The 20950-nt window shown below is 44.4% G+C and overlaps 1 protein-coding gene across 1 annotated transcript in view; it reads left to right on the top strand.

The window, feature by feature from the left end:
• The first annotated feature begins 1960 nt into the window (after nucleotides 1-1960).
• AFG2B (AFG2 AAA ATPase homolog B) overlaps nucleotides 1961-20950 on the top strand; it is a 36621-nt gene continuing 17631 nt past the window's right edge. The window contains exons 1-3 of the mRNA XM_082254033.1: nucleotides 1961-2011; nucleotides 8484-9548; nucleotides 14513-14698. Coding sequence (XP_082110159.1) covers nucleotides 1997-2011; nucleotides 8484-9548; nucleotides 14513-14698 — 1266 coding nt within the window. The 5' untranslated portion in view covers nucleotides 1961-1996. The remainder of the gene's footprint in view (nucleotides 2012-8483; nucleotides 9549-14512; nucleotides 14699-20950) is intronic.

Raw genomic sequence — 20950 nt, 5'->3', positions numbered from 1 at the left:
ATTGGTGTTAGTGGGAGGAATAGTGCCCCATCATTGGTGTCAGTGGGAGGAATAGTGCCCCATCATTGGTGTCAGTGGGAAGAATAGTGCCTCATCATTGGTGTCAGTGGGAGGAATAGTGCCCCATCATTGGTGTCAGTGGGAAGAATAGTGCCTCATCATTGGTGTCAGTGGGAGGAATAGTGCCCCATCATTGGTGTCAATGGGAGGAATAGTGCCCCATCATTGGTGCCAGTGGGAGGAATAGCTCCCCATAGTTGGTGACAGTGGGAGGAATAGCGCCCCATCGTTGGTGTCAGTGGGAGGAATAGTGCCCCATCATTGGTGTCAATGGGAGAAATAGTGCCCCATCATTGGTGTCAGTGGGAGGAATAGTGCCCCATCATTGGTGTCAGTGGGAGGAATGGTGCCCCATCATTGGTGTCAATGGGAGGAATGGTGACCCATCATTGGTGTCAGTGGGAAGAATAGTGCCCCATCATTGGTGTCAGTGGGAGGAATAGTGCCCCATCATTGATGTCAATGGGAGGAATAGTGCCCCATCATTGGTGTCAATGGAAGGAATAGTGCCCCATCATTCGTGTCTGTGGGGGGAATAGTGCCCCATCATTGGTGTCAATGGGAGGAATGGTGACCCATCATTGGTGTCAGTGGGAGGAATAGTGCCCCATCATTGGTGTCAATGGGAGGAATAGTGCCCCATCATTGGTGTCAATGGGAGGAATAGTGCCCCATCATTGGTGTCTGTGGGAGGAATAGTGCCCCATCATTGGTGTCAATGGGAGGAATAGTGCCCCATCATTGGTGTCAATGGGAGAAATAGTGCCCCATCATTGGTGTCAGTGGGAGGAATAGTGCCCCATCATTGGTGTCAATGTAAGGAACAGTGCCCCATCATTGGTGTCAATGGGAGGAATAGTGCCCCATCCCTTGGTGTCAATGGGAGGAATAGTGCCCCATCATTGGTGTCAGTGGGAGGAATAGTGCCCCATCATTGGTGTCAATGGGAGAAATAGTGCCCCATCATTGGTGTCAATGGGAGAAATAGTGCCCCATCATTGGTGTCAATGGGAGGAATAGTGCCTCATCTTTAATGTCAGTGGGAGGAATAGCACCCCATCATCAGTATTAGTGGGTGGAATAGTGCCCCATCGTTGGTAACAGTGAGGGTAATAGCACCCCCATCATTGGCATCAGTGGGAGTAATAGCACTCCATCGTTGTTAGTAGTAGTAATAGCACCCCATCATTGGCATCAGTGGTAGTAATTGTGCCCAATCATAGGTGTCAGTTGGAAGAATAGCGCCCTATCATTGGTGTCAGTGTGAAGAATAGCAACCCATCATTGACATCAGTGGGAGGAATAGCACCCCATAATTGGCATCAGTGGGAGTAATAGTGCCTGATAATTTGCGTCAGTGGAAAGGAAAGCACCCCATCATTAGTATCAGTAGGAGTAATAGCACCCCATCATTGGTGCCAGTGGGAGGAATAGCACTCCATCATTGGTGCCAGTGGGAGGAATATCGCCTCATCAATGGGAGGAATGGCACCCCTTCATTGGTGCCAGTGGGAGGAATATCGCCCCATTGTTGGTGTCAGTGGGAGGAATATTGCCCCATCGTTGGTGTCAGTGGGAGGAATATTGCCCCATCGTTGGTATCAGTGGGAAGAATATCGCCCCATCGTTGGTATCAGTGGGAGGAATAGTGCCCCATCTTTGGTGTCAGTGGGAGGAATAGTGCCCCAAGGGCAAGATAAAAGCCTGCATCTGGCCCCCAGGCTGCGGTTAGGAGATCACTTGTATAGTACCATGTATGAGATGGAGTACAGAATATAGTATAGTATATAGGTAGGTATATATTATAGTATATAGGATGATATAGTGTATAGTACAGTATATGGTATAGTATATTGTATGCTAATGCTGATTGTACTCTCCTTTAGGCATAATAAGGGTGGAATGCTTGTATCACCATTACATTGACCTCAGCCTGATGTCCTGTGTTAAGGTTAGTTAAAGTGGAGTTCCACCCTATTTTTATACTTACCTCCATCTTCTCGCTCCGGGTCACCTGAAAAAGAAATGGATAATCGCATATTTTTTTTTTTTTTACTTACCTCGTAGCGAACAAAATATACTTACCTTACTTCCTTCTTCCTCCTTCCTCGGCCGCGGCCCGTCGTCACTTCCTGGCTCTGCAATGATTCCTGGGAGCTGGACGTCATAGCTCCCAGGAATCATTGCGCCTGCACCGGCCCCGACGTCAGTTCCGGGTCGCGCGCGTCATCCCCTTCTAAACAGCTTCTGGGCATGCCCAGAAGCTGTGGAGGGGTGACGCGCGCGACCCGGAAGTGACGTCGGGGCCGGCGCAGAGCATCGTGGGACCACAGAAGGCGGAAGAAGACGCCGAAGAGGACGCGCTGGCTTCAAGCTGCCCACATCTGAGATGGCAGCGCTGGACAAGACGTTTGCAAGGTAAGTATTTCGTCTTGCAGGTAAGTGCAACCCGGGACAGATCAGAGGCTAGCCATTGTGGAATGCACTAGCCCTGACTGTCCCGGGGGTATTAAAAAAAAAAAAAACAAATCCAGGGTGGAACTCCGCTTTAAAGAGGTTGTAAACTCGTATAAATTTTTTTTTTTTTTTTTACACCCTGCAAAAGAAAGACATAATGAGCTAGTATGCATCGCATATTAGCTCATTATGCAATACTTACCTCAGAACGAGCCCCCGCCGTGCCGCTCACTCACCTCTATGACGGGCGACATGTCTAGTCGCCCGTCTTCCGGGATCGCGGCATCCGGCCATCTGATTGGCCGGAGCCGCGGTGACGTCACTCCCGCGCACGCGCGCGGGAGCCGACAGTCACGGCACGGGGCTCTGAAGGAACGGCACGATCGGCCGTTCCTTCAGAGCGCATGCGCCAGTGACGTCACTGGCGACATGTAAGGTAAATATCTCCTAAACGGTACATGTTTAGGAGATATTTACAGTACCTATAGGTAAGCCTTATCATAGGCTTGCCTATAGGTACAAGTTGTAGAGGAGGGTTTACTTCCTCTTTAAAGTTGTGTTTAATATTACAATTTTGGGTTCCTTATATTTGCAGGCAGCATACAGTGGCCTGATTACAGGCACAGAGCTTCACAACTTAAAGTAGAAGTTAACTTCCAGCTGAAAGTGGCAAATTTTGACCCCTAATTGCTCTTTGCTATATTTGTGGAAGGTTTCAGAGAATATTTACACATTGTGGCACATGTACCCAGGAAAAGCGCTGTGATGTTTGCATTCCTAGTCATGACCAGAGCTTCCATTGATGTTCTTCCAGGTTCATAGTCATAGGCTGGGCGAGGATGATTTAACTGCTGCTCATGCGTAGTGGATTTACTGTGCCCTGGCACTGAGCTGTACTTGCCCAGATCGGTGTACAGTCAGAAAAGAAAAACTAACAGGCAGGAAGAAGCATTTAAAGAGAGAGTCTCACTTCCATTTTTTTTTTTTTTTATTAAATTCTTTATTCAAACCAAAAGAACAATCCAGAAGGTATATAGGCATTGTCTATTCCAATTAAGTAAAATAATAGGTTATGATTCATCAGTATAGAGTAGGGTCCAAATGACAAAAATACAGCCATCCTTCCTCTCCATTTACCTTTTTAGAAATCTAGAAAGCACTTTAGAAGAGAAAATAAAGTAATAGTAGGGGGGGGGGTGAGTTTGGGGAAGAAAGTAAAGTGGGTGAGTTTGGGGAAGGAAGTGAGTTGGGTGAGTTTGGGGAAGGAAGTGAGGTGGGAGAGATTGGGGAAGGAAGTGAGTTGGGTGAGTTTGGGGAAGGAGGTGAGGTGGGAGAGATTGGGGGAAGGAAGTGAGGTGGGAGAGATTGGGGAAGGAAGTGAGGTGGGAGAGATTGGGGGAAGGAAGTGAGGTGGGAGAGATTGGGGAAGGAAGTGAGGTGGGAGAGATTGGGGAAGGAAGTGAGGTGGGAGAGATTGGGGAAGGAAGTGAGGTGGGTGAGTTTGGGGAAGGAAGATGAGGTGGGTGAGTTTGGGGAAGGAATTGAAGTGGATGAGATTGGGGAAGGAAGTGAAGTGGGTCAGTTTGGGGAAGGAAGTGAGGTGGGTGAGTTTGGGGAAGGAAGTGAAGTGGGTGAGATTGGGGAAGGAAGTGAAGTGGGTGAGATTGGGGAAGGAAGTGAAGTGGGTGAGATTGGGGAAGGAAGTGAAGTGGGTGAGATTGGGGAAGGAAGTGAAGTGGGTGAGTTTGGGGAAGGAAGTGAAGTGGGTGAGTTTGTGGAAGGAAGTGAAGTGGGTGAGTTTGGGGAAGGAAGTGAAGTGGGTGAGTTTGGGGAAGGAAGTGAAGTGGGTGAGTTTGTGGAAGGAAGTGAAGTGGGTGAGTTTGGGGAAGGAAGTGAAGTGGGTGAGTTTGGGGAAGGAAGTGAAGTGGGTGAGTTTGGGGAAGGAAGTGAAGTGGGTCAGTTTGGGAAAGGAAGTGAAATGGGTGAGTTTGGGGAAGGAAGTGAAGTGGGTGAGATTGGGGAAGGAAGTGAAGTGGGTGAGTTTGGGGAAGGAAGTGAGGTGGGAGAGATTGGGGAAGGAAGTGAGGTGGGAGAGATTGGGGAAGGAAGTGAGGTGGGTGAGTTTGGGGAAGGAAGATGAGGTGGGTGAGTTTGGGGAAGGAATTGAAGTGGATGAGATTGGGGAAGGAAGTGAAGTGGGTCAGTTTGGGGAAGGAAGTGAGGTGGGTGAGTTTGGGGAAGGAAGTGAAGTGGGTGAGATTGGGGAAGGAAGTGAAGTGGGTGAGATTGGGGAAGGAAGTGAAGTGGGTGAGATTGGGGAAGGAAGTGAAGTGGGTGAGATTGGGGAAGGAAGTGAAGTGGGTGAGTTTGGGGAAGGAAGTGAAGTGGGTGAGTTTGTGGAAGGAAGTGAAGTGGGTGAGTTTGGGGAAGGAAGTGAAGTGGGTGAGTTTGTGGAAGGAAGTGAAGTGGGTGAGTTTGGGGAAGGAAGTGAAGTGGGTGAGTTTGGGGAAGGAAGTGAAGTGGGTGAGTTTGGGGAAGGAAGTGAAGTGGGTCAGTTTGGGAAAGGAAGTGAAATGGGTGAGTTTGGGGAAGGAAGGGAAGTGGGTGAGATTGGGGAAGGAAGTGAAGTGGGTGAGTTTGGGGAAGGAAGTGAAGTGGGTGAGTTTGGGGAAGGAAGTGAAGTGGGTGAGTTTGGGGAAGGAAGTGAAGTGGGTGAGTTTGGGGAAGGAAGTGAGGTGGGTGAGATTGGGGAAGGAAGTGAAGTGGGTCAGTTTGGGGAAGGAAGTGAAATGGGTGAGATTGGGGAAGGAAGTGAAGTGGGTGAGATTGGGGAAGGAAGTGAAGTGGGTCAGTTTGGGGAAGGAAGTGAAATGGGTGAGTTTGGGGAAGGAAGTGGGATCACTCACAACTTTACGGCTTGACATGTTGGTTATCTCTTTACTTGGCACAACCTCATCTTTTATTTATTACTCTAACCATTAGAGCTCCCTCTAGCTGAAGACTGGTAATAACATCACTTCCATTTTTTTATTGTGTTCTTTTACCTTGAAGAAAAAGTTAATGTAGTAACTGTCTCCTCTTCCTAGCAGAAAAGTGCTTTGAGATGGAGAAAAGTGACGTTTGTCAAAACAGCTGCTTGCTAGCTGCATAGAAGAGAGAAATGGAGGCATAATGGACTTTGATGGTACCATAAACACTGGACATAAATGGGGAATACCAATTTTATATTTAAAAATATGAATTTATTAAATCACCATAAAATCATTTGTGAAAAACACATACAGAGACCTAAGACAGAAGAGACTTATGCCTCGTACACACGCAACGATGATCGGCCGTCTTTTGTCCAGTGTTGTTGTGTTGGTTGAAATGTGCTCTAGACTGCGCATGAATTTTCTCGGCCAACAAAAACCAACTTCAGAAGTGATGTCATGTGCTGGTTTACTTTCCGTGTGTTTTTTCTTCTCTGAGCATGCCCAGTCTTGCTCATCAGATTTTTGTCTGCCGAAATCTGTACTGACTGACGGAAAATCGGCCGTTGTGTTGACGACCAGCAAAAATTTTATAGCCTGCGCACCAGATTTTTTTTGGCCGAAAAGTCGGAGTCGGTCGTCGAAAGCATCATGCTAACAAGCCGAAAATCGGCCGATTGGAAGTTGGCCGAAAATTCACGGCCAACTATCGATGCGTGTGTACGAGGCATTACAGAATCTACCTACCTGTTAGCTTGTTTTTTTACTATATAGGGAGTTAACTCCTGCTTTAGAGTAGTGCTTTAACCTAAACTTTTATATATTTTTTTTTTAATAGAGTAAGCAAGTGTTAATCTTGAATGGGGAACTTTCCAATAGGGGACACAAGAAACACCTAATTGCAACTCCAGGCATGCAACCGCCCTCACCCCCTCCCCCATATCCGATTTCCCACTCTATTATAAAAGAATTTGCTGTCCCTGTTGGAGAGATTTATTTTTGCTTCCTGTCCTGAGTATCTGTCACCAGTAGGGTAAGAGACAAAAAAAAAAATCCTCCTTTACTCTGTCTAAGATGTTTTGACTGGAGATCAACTTGCAAGACTTGTCTCTGGATATTTGTTTTCTCTTCTTAGGATTACCTTAGTTTTTTTTTACATCTTTGATAGCATGGAAAACACACATAGCAGTGCAGGTGAATGACTAGAACTGCCTTGGTTTTAATAATCAGAACAACCTAATCAAAGAAGCAATGGGAACTTTTAGACTTGCAAGTGTAGTCAGATGAAGGAATACTTCACACAAGCTCAATAGCCCTGGTGATGCTGCTCCCACATGGCAAGGCTTTCCTCAATGAGCCCCCAACAACAGCTCAGACTACAAGAAGGAGCGCCAAACCAAAATCAGATAAGAGTCCAAGGTCATTTTAATTATTTATAAAAAAAGTCTTATAAGAAAGCCAACATGTTTCAGGGGCAACACCCCCCCCCTTCTTCAGAGGTGAACACAGGATAAAGCAGGGATGGAAAAACCAATGACCTCACAGATCTATATTAGAACCAGTATTAAACTCTCCACATGGAGAAACAACTTGACAGCAGTTGCTGAGCAGCAATTGAGCTTTTTTGCCCAGCAACTGCTATCAATTCATTCCTCCATGTGGAGAGTTCAATACTGGTTGTAATATAGATCTGTGTGGTCACTGGTTTTTCAGAGTCCATCCAAGATTCATTCTGTGTTGAGCCCTAATGAAGATGGAGTGGTGTTGCCACCCCAAAACACGTTGGCTGTTTTATGTGACCTTTTTTTTATCATCAATCAGAATTCTTTGACTCTTTTGTCTGATTTTTGGTCTGGCGCTCATTTCTGTATTTCTATAATTTTATATTTTTAAACATGGCCAACTGCAAAATATAAAAACTCTATATGTAAGTCAACCTTCTTCTAAAAATAGTTTGCAAAATGCGTTAATGATGAATATAACTAACATAGGCGGTATGTTTATCTGTTCTAGCAGATGACAAGCTAATATTTAAAGTGTATGTATAGTCTAAGCGGGTTTGTTTAAGTTTTGGATAGAGTAGGGAAGGGTTAAACCCCGTTCAGTTTTTTTTTTAGCTGGCTGAGTCCCCATTGGTGAGATTTTCACTCATTCCTTCAAAGTATGTACATTTCCCTTGCAGACAGTTGTCACTGAAACAAACATCCATATTGAAAGAATACTACCTATATTCCTATATTCCTGTTCCAGTGATGACTGGAAAGCTTTTGATTTCCCATCACCAAAGCGGGCTATACATTAAGCAATTTTCTTTCCTGTAATCACTCCATTCCCCCATCAACACATTCAATGTTGATGGGGGAATATCTTCTGCAGAGCTTTTGTATTCGGACAGCGGGAGGTTTCCCCAACTGTCAGAATACAGTGATCACTGTCGGCTGCTATAGCTGCTGGCAGTGATGGAACGGGAAAAAAAACAGACAGGCTGGTTGTACTGAAGCCGAGTGATGGATCGGCTTCATTACAACCAGCCTGATCATAGATGGATCAAAATGTTTCTGTCTTAGGGACCATGATCACCAGTAGAGATGGTCTTGAGTTTGACTTGGGTTCGGTTCCAACCCAGCTGTCAGTTTAGTGTCCGCCAAGTCAGCTGCGGTCAAGGCACTACCTATGGCCGTACCAGGTTTGATGTCAGAAGCATCCCTACAACCCGGGGGGGGGGGGTAAATGCCTTGCCCGCAGCCGTATGACCCAGCATTGGTGGCTTACTTCAGGATTAAGCCAAACATTGGGTTCAGAGCAACCCAAGCTCACCCCTAGTCACCACTAAAAATAGAGGGGTAGACTCTCCCCAGCAGGAACAGAGACATCATTAAAAGTCAGACAAAAGTTCTAACCCTTTACCATTTTATCCCCAGAAAAGTTTTAGGCTATACGTAAACCTTTATCTCATACTGATATCTATTTAACTGTAATGTTATTTTATTACAGATGGACACAGAGCTCAAGCTATTGCCATTAGATTATGAAGACCAAGGATCACAAAGATGTAGATTGGGACCCAAAGCTATGTCGCATCTGGAAGTTAAAATAGGCTTCCCTATCTTGATATCATTACCAAGTGGCTACTGTCTGTGCACAGCTTGGCCAAGGAAGGACCTTTCTGATGGCTTTCTCCAAGTTGACACCATGTGCTCTGCAATGCCAAAACCTACTATAGACTACACAGGTTCAGTTTCTTTAAATTATTTAAAAGTTTTAAATCCTATCAAGTTAAAAAAGGTGACCGTCAAAGTGGTAGTGAGGAATTTGGAAGTGAAATTGACTTTATCGGAAGCCATGCTCCATGAGGTGGTGAGGGACTTGCTGAGAAATATGTATGTGCTACCTCAATATGTGGTAAAAATGACTGACGACTTACCAGTTGTGATTGTGGAGGTAATGGACATGGAGCCTTTAACTGGGGGCGCTGGCATAATAACTGCAAAGACAAGTTTGAACATTAAAGAGGTCATAGCACTGGAGTGGTACAAGCACATTGATGACAGTGCTCCTCAGTACAAGGTTGCCGGAATGGAGGAAGTATGTGCCTCTCTCTGTGAGATCATCAATTTACCTTTCCACTATCAAAAGACCTTAACCAGACTAGGTTTAACTTGTCCCAGAGGCCTTCTCTTAGTTGGTCCTCCTGGAGTTGGGAAAACTCTTCTAGTAAAAGCTGTTGCAAGACAAGTTGGAGCCTATCTAATTAGCCTGAATGGGCCAGCAATTCATGGATCGAGGCCTGGAGAGAGTGAGGAGAATTTAAGAAAGTATTTTGAGAGAGCCAGAGACATCTCTCATGGAGGACCTTGCATCCTATTTATTGACGAGATTGAGTCCTTGTGTCCAAAACGTGGAGGCTCAAGTAATGCTCCTGAAAACCGCATAGTTGCTCAGCTTTTGACACTAATGGACGGGATTCACAGTGATAACAAAATGGTTATTGTTGCGGCTTCTAACCGTCCTGATGCTATAGATTCAGCGCTGAGACGACCAGGGAGATTCGACAGGGAGGTAATTACTTTAGATGATATCTAGCTAAGAGGAGTGGACACAGACAGAATCCAATAATATTTTTATGCTAACCATACATTGGAAGATTTTTGAATGAACATTCCTATGAATATTCTCAATACATTCATTGACTTGACAGATGTTGGTCCAAAGTACCTAAAATGTTGTTTGCATTTAACCACTTAAGCCCCGGAAGATTTTACCCCCTTCCTGACCAGGGCCTATTTTGCGATTCGGCACTGCGTGACTTTAACGGACAATTGCGCGGTTGTGCAACGCTGTACCTAAACGAATTTGACGTCCTTTTTTTTCCCACAAACAGAGCTTTCTTTTGGTGATATTTGATCACCTGTGCGATTTTTTGATCATGCGCTATAAACAAAAAAAGAGCGTCAATTTTGCAAAAATAACAATATTTTTCAAATTTTTTATATGAAATTCCCAAAAAAAAAAACGTAAAACATTTTAGGCCAATTTGTTTTCTGCTACCTATGTTTGGTAAAAAAAAAAACCTCAAAAAGCATATTTTGATTGGTTTGCGTTTTACTAACTAAGGGAAAGATTTTTGTAATTTCTTTTTTTTTTAACGCGTAATGGCGGCGATCTGCGATTTTTTTTTTTTTTTTGCCGGACTGCGACATTGCAGCGGACAGATCGGACCCTTGACTGACATTTTTGACACTTTTGGGGTTACCAGTGACATTACTACAGTAATCAGTGCTATACATATGCACTGTTACTGTAAAAATGACACTGGCAGGGAAGGAGTTAACTTTATTTGAGAAGGAGGGGTTAACTGTGTCCCTAGGGGCGTGCTTCTAACTGTGATTGGATGTGGCTTTTCATGTAACAGCAGAGATCTACGGTCCTACATAGCAGAACCATATGATCGCCATTCTTACACAGGGGAGAATGACAGGCGGCTGTGTTTACATTAGCCGCCTGCCTTTCTCCCGCTGTAACTGACGATCGCGAGTGCCTGGCGGACATCGGGTCCGCCGGGCACACGCGCAGGGGGGGGGGGTCCGTGAGCGAGCCTCCGGCGGCGCGTGCTCACTCCCTAGAGCCTCACAGGCTAGTGACGTAGTCCTACGTCGCTTTGCCTGTGAGGGGCTGACCGCCGCTGTAAATAGTTGTGCGGCGGTCGGCAAGTGGTTAACATTTGATTTTGGAATGAATGTAAATTTCCCATTTTGTTCTTTTGAATTTTCTCGTCAATACAGTTGAAATTTTTAGAATGAAATTCTACAAGTGTATGGCACGCTTCAGATTGTTATCATCATAAGAAAAACGGCAATGTATATAGAAAGGAAGATACTTTAGCTATAACACCCAAGAACATTTAAAAATATAAACTGAACTTTTGCTAAAAAGTGCTCAGATTTTATCAACAATGATTTTTAAAATCGGCCAAAAATTCTTATGGTAAAACAATGAATGCACAAAGAAGACTATTTCAGATTATAGCTTTGCCACCATGTCACCCGTAGTGGTCAGCATGTTTCACAGAATTTCTCTTGTTTCTTTCGAGTCGGTTCACACTATGGCGACACGACTTTGGGGCGACTTGAACAAGTCGCCGTGCACCGCGACTTCGGCGCGACTTGCACGGACTTCACATAATGGAAGTCAATGCAAGTTGCTCCGACTTCGGCCAAAAGTAGTGCAGGAACCTTTTTCTAAGTCGGAGCGACTTGAGTCGCTCCTATTAGAACGGTTCCCATAGCACAGAATGGAGCACGACTTGTCAGGCGACCAAGTCGCCTGACAAGTCGGAGTAGTGTGATCCGGCACTTAGAGTGATTGCTGACATATTGTTGATATTATCTGTACATTTTTTTTTTAAATAGATTACAAAAGTTATAAATCCATACAACAAATTGCTCCCAAAATTTCATAATAATATGAATAAATTCTATATTCATATAAAATGTAAAGTTATTTCATCAACTATAGATACTTTTTTTCCTTATACAGTTTTGGGAGAAAGTTTTAAGTTGCCTAGTCAAAAAATTTTGTGATTCATCGTATATGTGCTCATATATTGAGATTATGTTTAGTTCTATATTTGATGAAATAATGGGGTTGATTTACTAAAACCTGAGTGCAAAATCTGGTGCAGCTGTCCATAGAAATCAATCAGCTTCCAGTTTTTTTTGTCAAAGCTTTATCAAACAAGCTAAAGTTAGAAGCTGATTGGCTACCTGTCATATCTGCACCAGATTTTGCACTCTCCAGTTTTAGTAAATGAACCCCAATATGTTTAAATTGCATTTTAGTCTATAATTTGTAGGGTTGCACCGATTCCGAGCATTTGCACGAGTACTTGTACTTGTGCAAATGATCCGATACCTAAAAAACCAATACATTTTGTCGTGCAATTTGAGCCTTTGCAAAATGATTGGGCCCAGTTTGCACTCCAAAGAATCACATGCAGTTCCTCCACCTCTCCTGTGTGAACCCAGGCTTGTAATAGTGACTTCTGCCTGGGTTCACACGGGAGTGGTGCGGGAAACCACATGCAATACCACAAGTATCAATACTGGTACTGGCCGAGAAAAAAAACCCTGTATCGGCATAACCTTAATTTGTTCATTTAAAATGACACTCACACAAAATTTCTGGTGGAAAGCTTTGAGGGGGGAGAAGTAGGGAAGCAAAATATAAGCAGATGACACTTTAGCTTTTAAGGGCTCTTTTACACGAGCATCGTTCCTTCTGTTATGAAGACTGATTTAAAAATAAAAGCATGAAAACTGAATTGGTTTACAACAAAGGTGAACAGACAAACGCTCAGCAACTGGTTAAATCTGCAAATACAGAAAAGGCAAACCTTTTACTTTTTCTTTTTTGCAGACATAAAGGAACTCCAAAGTGAATAGACAGACGCACACAATGTAAACTCCATAGTAGTACATTGTGGTTCAGTTTGGATTTGTCTGAAAGGCTGACTGACAGATCAAGACTAAACGCTCGTGTGAAAGGACCCTCGGGGTTGGTTCAAACCGGATGGAGTCTAGTGTGATTTTTATTCTGCATCAAAAATGCATGGATAGTGTTTAACCACTTTACCACCGGAGGATTTTGCTGTCTTCCGTCCAGGCCACTTTTTGCGATTCGGCGCTGTGCGACTTCAACTGACAATTGCGCGGTCGTGCGACGCCGTACCCAAACGAAATTTACGTCCTTTTTTTCCCACAAACAGAGCTTTCTTTTGGTGGTATTTGATCACCTGTGCGATTTTTACTTTTTGCGCTATAAACAAAAAAAGAGCGTTTATTTTGAAAAAATAACAATATTTTTAACATTTTTTTATATGAAATTCCCCCCAAAAAAGATGTAAAAACCAATTTTTTTAAAAATTTTTGGCCAATTTGTTTTATGCTACATATGTTTGGTAAAAAAAATCGCAATAAGCGTATTTTGATTGGTTTGCGCAAAAGTTATTGCGTTTACTAACAAAGGGAAAGATTTCTGTCATTTTTGGTGTTTTTTTTTTAACGCGTAATGGCGGCGATCTGCGATTTTTTTTTGCGGGACTGCGACATTGCGGCGGACAGATCGGACCCTTGACTGACATTTTTGACACTTTTGGGGGTACCAGTGACATTACTGCAGTAATCAGTGCTATAAATATGCACTGTTACTGTAAAAATGACACTGGCAGGGAAGGGGTTAATTTTATTGGAGAGGGAGGGGTTAATGTATGCCTGGTGCTTACTGACGTGTAGGGGGGGAGGTGACTGTGTGAGTCATGGACAGATCGGATGTCCAGCTATGCTGAACAGTCCGATCTGTCACTCCCTGTCACTATGGAGATCCGCCCGCTGTGTTTACACACAGCGGGCGGATCTCCAGACTCGATCCCCGACGATCGGGTAAGAGCAGCGGCGATCGCCGCTGCTCCTCCCCTGGCCCGACTCCCGCTGTGAATGAAAACAGCGGGAGCGAGCCTCCGGCGGCGCGCAAGCGCCGCCCAGAAGGGGGAGTGTCCAACGACGTTAATACTACGTCGCTGGACGATAACGAACCACTCTGCCGCAGTAGTATTACTGTGAGCGGTTGTAGAGTGGTTAATATGGATTCCAATGGGCCTAGTTCACACCAGTTCAGTCCGTTCCATTGCAGTCAACAAAAGCAGTACATGCTGCATTTTTTCTGTATGGAAGGCATCTGGAATGCTGCAAAATGCATCAAAAACGCACCAAAACACCTAAAAAAATGCACATGTAGAAATGCCTTTAGAATGCAGAAATTGTGGTGTGAACCGGCCTTAGATCAGAGAATTCTGCAGTGATGAATGTCTTCATCACACAGTGGGAGCATTTCATTACCTGGAGTTTACTTTACACTAAAGGTTTTGTGTTACAAGTTTGTTTTATTCTATAAGAAGAGTAGAAATTTAAGCATCACACCGTTGCTAAGAGGTCCAAATACAACTTTATTCCATTAAAAGTCAGGGGTATGGATCAAGAAATAGGCAAAGCGTTTCCAGCGTCTATATGCCCCCTTCATCAGAGCTAGAAAGAACATAAGAAGATTACCATCTCACTCTGACATCAGTACAATGTCCCCTCCTGATGTCAGATTAACATTATAATCATCTTATGTTTTTTCTAGCTCTGATGAAGGGGGCACGTAGACCCCTGAAATGCATTGGCCTTTTCTTGATCGGTACCCCTGACCTTTAATGGAATAAAGTTGTATCTGGACCTCTTAGTGGTGTGGTGCTTAAATTTCAACATTTCTTATAGTACATACCAAGGAGACTGCGGAGATCCTCTGGGGTGTAGAAGTCGCCTGCCCAGGAACCAGAAACGGGTCCAGCGCTATCTTTCCACTTTCCTCAACAATTTTATTCTTTGTCACATTTCATTCACTGGTGGTAAATATGTTTATTTCTAATCAATCCTTGTAGCCTAAATGAAAAGAATTTTGAAAAAAGGGCTGTTTCTCTTCTGTAGGTTATTATTGGAACCCCCACACTCTGCCAGAGAAGAGCAATTCTTGAAGTACTCCTATCTACTATGCCCGTGTGCAGCGATGTGGATGTTGGTGCTCTGGCCGAGATGACGGTGGGCTATGTTGGGGCTGATCTCACTGCGCTGTGCCGCCAAGCTGCTATGCAAGTTGTGCTGCAGGTGCATCAGGTAAAATACGTGGCTACGAGGACTTTTGGCCAGTTATGTGTGTTTGCAGAGTTGCTACATTAAAGGTGATGTATAATTACATTTGTTCATTCATATGTTAGAGGGTTACAATTATTAAAATGAAATTCTTACATCATTATTAAATTAATATATCCAATTAATTGTCGACTGTCCACTGCAGATATACTGCGGCAGGCTGGCTCGCCGCTGAGAGAGAACGACGGTCTGCTGTTGTAAACACAGCAGACTGTAGTTCTCTCTGGAATGAACACAGAGCTCCTGTGATCCTCCTATTTAGGATCACAGGTCTCTGTGTTGATTCCACAAGTCCCTCCTCCATACAGTTAGAAAACACTCCCCTAGGCTCACACTTAACCCTTTGATCACCCCTGGGTTAACCCCTTCCCTGCCGGTGTCATTATTACAGTAACAGTGCATATTTTTAGCTTTGATTACTGTAGTAATGTCACTGGTCCCCCCCCAAAAGTGTAAAAAATGTCAGTTAGGGGTCCGATCTGTCCGCCGCAATGTTGCAGTCCCACTAAAAATCCCAGATTGCCGCTATTACTAGTAAAAATAAATAAATAAAAATGACTTAAATCTTTCCCCTAGTTTGTAGACGCGACAACTTTTGCGCAAACCAATCAAAAAACTCCTATTGTGTTTTTTTTCTACCAAAAATATGTAGCAGAATACAGATTGGCATAAAATGATGAAAACTTTTGATTTTTAATTTTTTTTTGGGGGAATGTTATAGCAGAAAGTGAAAAATATAGTTTTTTTTTCAGAATTGTAGCTCTTTTTTTTGTTCATAGCGTAAAAAATAAAATTCGCAGAGGTGATCAAATACCACCAAAAGAAAGCTCTATTTGTGGGAAAAAAGGACATCAATTTTATTAGGGTACAGCGTCGCATGACCGCACAATCGTCATTTAAAGTAACGCACTGCCCCCTCTCTCTCCTGGTTAGCTGAGTTTGATTGACACTAGTGGGAGCCAATGACACCTCTGTCAATCATACCTGTCAATCTTTAGGGGCTCAAAGCAGAGCTGCCCCTTAAGCCACAAATCGGCGCTGACCGCTGTAATATAAATCTACTGTTCCAAACTACCGGTCCGCGGCGCTGCGTCTAGACAGTCTCAGATTGTCAGTGACTTTCTGTGCGAAGAAGCCAGCATCTGGCCGGACCTGGCATCGGCGCCGCGGCCGTGCACTGAACATTGCTATGAGCCTAGGACGGAGCGAGCAGAGAGGAGTGGGTGGGGCCTTGAGCTCAACTGACGCAGTAGCCCCGCCCCTTGGTGTGTGATGTGACGGAGGGCCTCGGGGTAGGAGACGGAGTAGACAGCAGGACTGCACTGTAGAGCCGACAGCAGAGTGCTCTTGTCCTGGCTGTCACGCAGGGCGCAGTTACAACTAAGTTACAGCCACTGATCAGTGATCACAGCGGAGCTGGCTAGGACCAGACCAGGTAGGTCTTTCTCCTCTCTAGGCTCCCAGGCTTCCCATAGGTAGTAGTGATATCCCAATAGCCCTATACCAACTGTGGTTAGGGCATCAGTTGCACTTGCACAGATACAAAGTGGAGGGGGGGTGGGGGGGGTGTTAAACATGACAGCATTTAATACAGACTTTATTAAATGCTGTCATGTTTAAACACCCCCCCCCTCCACTTTGTATCTGTGCAACTGCAACTGATGCCCTGACCACAGTTGATACAGTTAGTTAGTAAATCCTGACCATTTCAGGCTGTGTTCAGAAGGATTTATTTATAAGGCCCCTTTCACACAGGCGGACCATTCAGATCCTCCTGTCCATTTCTTTGGCGGATCTGAACGGTCCCCCCCCATGCATCTCTATGGGGCATCGGATGTCAGTGGAGACATGTCCGCTGACATCCGATCCGTCAAATCTGGACGGATGGAAACCCTATTTTCCATCCGTCCAGCGGATCAGATCGGATGGGATCGGATGGGAACGAACCGATGGTCCGTTCCCATTCGATTTTCCCCATAGAGATGTATGGGGATCTGAGAGCTGTGTCTCCGCACACAGCGCGGAGAACAGCTGTCATCCTCCTGCTCAGCGGGGGATCGGCGGATCAATCCCCCGCTGAGATAAACGGAGTCCGTCCGACGGACTCCATGTGTGAAAGGGGCCTTAGAGAGCACGTTGCATGGCTCTGGGCCACCACCAGACACTGCTTGATGGGCCTACTTTAGGCCTGATTCACATGTATGCAGGTTGGGGGCCCACATTTTCAAAGGCACAGCATCCTATTCATTTGAATGGGCTGCTATGCGTTTCCAGCAGAAAAAAAGGTGCATGCAGCATTTTAAAATTTCAGTGACATCATGCACCATGCAACTTACCTGCAGTTCCTTCACTGGCAAGCTTGCTGTATTTTTAGGTATGTGGGCCATGCATTTAAAAACACAGTGCATTTGCGTTAACTGTGTCATGCAAAAGCACTGTATTTTGTAATGGGGTGTTGTAATGTGATAAGGGGTACTGTGATGTGTAAAGGGGCACTATGACAGGAAAATGGCTGCAATGTAATGGGGTGTTGTAATGTGATAAGGGGTACTGTGATGTGTAAAGGGGCACTATGACGTGAAAATGGCTGCAATGTAATGGGGTGTTGTGAATTGTAAAAGGGGCACTATGCATGAAAATTGCTGCAATGTAATGGGGCGCTGTGATGTGATAAGGGGTACTTGAAAATTTATTATCCAGCACTGCCATCTCAGGTGTGGGCAGCTGAAGCCAGAGCGTCCTCTTCTTCGTCCTCTTCTGCCCCAGAATGCCCTGCACCAGCCCCGCTCGTCACTTCCGGTGCAGGCCCGTCATCCCTGCACAGCTTCTGGGCATGCCCAGAAGCTGTTTAGCAGGGAATGCGCGCCTGCACCGGAAGTGATGAGCGGGGCTGGTGCAGGCGTATTGATTCTGGGGAGCGATGACGTTCAGCTCCCAGGAGTAAACGCAAGAAGGAAGTGACGGCGTGGGCCGCGGCTGCAGAGGGAGGAAGTGGAAGAAAGGTGAGTATATTTGCTTCAATATCAAGGTAAGTAATTGGAAAAAAAAAATCGGGACTATCCACTTCTTTTTTAGGTGACACTGAGCAAGCGGATGGCCCAAAGTGGATTTTGAGGCCGGAACTCCGCTTTAAATTCAATTTTATTGAAAGTACTAAGAAATATATATTCAAATCTTGAAAATATTTATTCTTTAATCTTTGAAAGTAGGTGCGTAAATTGGGGCAGGCTTGTAAGTGCATTACTAGATGCTATTAAGATGCTGTTCATACTGAGGTCTCACTGATCTCAGCATGTAGTTTGGCATTTTACTTCTGAATGCCACACCATAGAAGCATTTATTAATAGCTAATAAGAGACTGCACAGAGCATAATTTGTGTTTTTAATACAGGTGTCAGTCACATCTATTTTTTGAAGAGCTGGTGAGGAGGCCTCAATATGTCCAAACCTCTCAGTGGTGCACAGAAGCGAAAGAAGAAGCAGGAGTTGGAGGAAAAACTATGCAGAATTCCAAAAATAACTGGTTTTCTTGTATCTAAGAGTGGATCTTCTGAAGAACATGCTAGTACATCTCAGGAAGTGATCCCTGCTCAGAGTGGATCTTCTGAAGAACATGCTGGTACATCTCAGGAAGTGATCCCTGCTCAGAGTATATCTGAATTTGGCTCTGAAGCTGATGCAGTGGTGTCTTCTGATAAACTTACGCAACTAGAAATATCACCTGTGCCCATGGAAGTGGAGAAGCAAGGCCTATTCAGTAATATTTGTTTGCTGCCTAGCCTCCATACTGTGGAAATGCAAGAGCCTACTGCTGAAGCATTTGATATACTGCCAGAAACTGTGGAACAGTCAGGTTTCATGACTGACATTGGTTTGTGGCCCAACCCATCTACTCTTGAGATGCGGGAATACTGGTCCAAAAATGGGAATTTGTTAGTGAGAAAACCTTTGGCACAACTAAGAAATGAAGGGTTTGCTACATCATTTAAAGACGGGCGTTGCTGCTCTGTAGACATGTTTATGCGTATCTGTCCCAATGGAGACAAGGTTGAACACAAGTGGCTTTGCTACTCAAAAAACACCCTGGCAGAATCTAATGTTTTGACTGTAAATTGTTTAGTTCATCACGAAATGCATTTTCCAGTGATGGCTTCAGTGACTGGAAACATGCCAGTGAACAAATTTCATCCCATGAGCAGTCTCAAAACCATATTCATGCTGTGATTGATACAGCCAAATATTCTAAACTGGAGGGTTGGATTGACCACAAAATGCAACAACAAATTGAAGAGCTGACAAGCTATGGTCAAAACTTAGTTAAACGTTTGCTTAGCGTCATCATTTTTCTTGCCGAAAGAGGATTTGCTTTTAGAGGAGATGCCCAAGTTATTGGATCCAAACACAATGTCAACTATCTTGGAATTCTGGAATTACTGTCAGAATAGGATGCTTTCTTAGCACAACACATCCAAACAAGGGCAAAGGATGTACAAGTTATCTATCAGCAAATGTCTGTGAAGAACTTATAAAGATTACAGGGGAAAAGATTTTAGAACCTGTCATCAACCGGGTTAAAATGGTGAAGTACTATCCAGTGTCTGTAGATTCATCTGAAGATTATTCCCATACTGATCAGCTCACAGTGATTTTACGATACTTAGAAGGAAAACAACCTGTGGAGCGTTTTGTAACATTCTTACCCTCAACGGGGCATAAAGTAGAAGAAATGGCAAATGCGCTCATAAAATTCCTTAATAATGTTGGACTTTCCATACAAGAATGCCGTGGACAAAGTTACGACAATGCAAGCAACATGTCTGGTCACTACAAGGGTATGCAAGCAAAAATTGTTAACCTGAATAAATATGCGAAGTATATACCTTGCTTTGGACACTCACTAAACCTTGTTGGAAAGGATGCTGCAAATTCCTGTAGTGAAGCTGTCAAGTTTTTTGATTTCATACAAGCTCTGTATGCATTCTTTACTGGCTCAACCAGACGCTACAAGAAGCTTAAAGACAAGCTTGATGAGAAAAACCTCACTGTGTCCATGCCAAAAAAGCTAAGTGACACACGTTGGTCATGTCATGCTGATGCTTGTCAGGCATTAGTCCATGGCTATCAAAATATAATGAACATTTTGTTGGAAATTTCAGCTGACTGTGAAGAAAGATCAGAGTGTCGCTATACGGCAAAAGGACTGTTTGATCAGATGAGCAAACTTGAGACTGGGATTTTTGCAGAATTCTGGAACACTGTTTTACAGCGCTTCAACAGCAGCAGCAAAACTTTGCAGTCTTTTCAACTCAACCTAAATTCAGCAATTGGCGTTTTGAAATCTTTAAAAGATTTTATTAATGAACAACGTACTAAATTTGATGCATTTGAAGAAGCTGGCAAGTGTCTCACAGATACTGAAGAGTATACTGTGGCTCATGTCGTCTTCAACGCCGGAATGTCTGTCAGCAGCCACTTGACTATGGACACAGTGAAGAAGCACACTTAACACCCAAGGAGACCTTTTATGTGAAAGCGGATTTCCACCCTGGAATACTTTTTTTTTAATAAAAATACCCCCGGGACAGTCAGGGCTAGTATATTCCACAATGGCTAGCCTCTGATCTGTCCCATGTTGCACTTACCTTTTAGGACAAATACTTACCTTGAAAAAGTATTGTCCAGCGCTGCCATCTCAGGTGTGGGCAGCTTGAAGCCAGCGCGATCCTCTTCGGCGTCCTCTTCCGTCTTCTTCGGTCCCACGATGCACTGCACCGGCCCCGCCGTCACTTCCGGTGCGCGCGCGTCATCCCTCCACAGCTTCTGGGCATGCCCAGAAGCTGTTTAGAAGGGAATGACGCGCGCGCCCTGGAACTGACGTCGGGGCCGGTGCAGGCGCAATGATTCCTGGGAGCGATGACGTTCAGCTCCCAGGAATCATTGCAAAGCCAGGAAGTGACGACGGCCCGTGGCCGCCGAGGGGAGGAAGAAGGAAGTAAGGTAAGTATATTTTCTTCTCTACGAGGTAAGTAAAAAAAAAAAAAAAAAAAAAAAAATGCGATTATCCATTTGTTTTTCAGGTGACCCGGAGCGAGAAGATGGAGGTAAGTATCATTTTAGGGTGGAACTCCACTTTAAGGCCTTTCTCCCATGTGTTGACAAACTTTTAGTGTGTCTGGAGCATCGACTAGGAGCTTACAGTGAAGTGTGTGATTTATT

Source organism: Pelophylax lessonae, assembly GCF_965119305.1.
Source record: "Pelophylax lessonae genome assembly, chromosome: 4".
NCBI classification, from domain to species: Eukaryota; Metazoa; Chordata; class Amphibia; order Anura; family Ranidae; genus Pelophylax; species Pelophylax lessonae.
The sequence above is the reverse complement of the archived record's forward strand: the minus strand, read 5'-3'. Positions and strand labels throughout refer to the sequence as shown.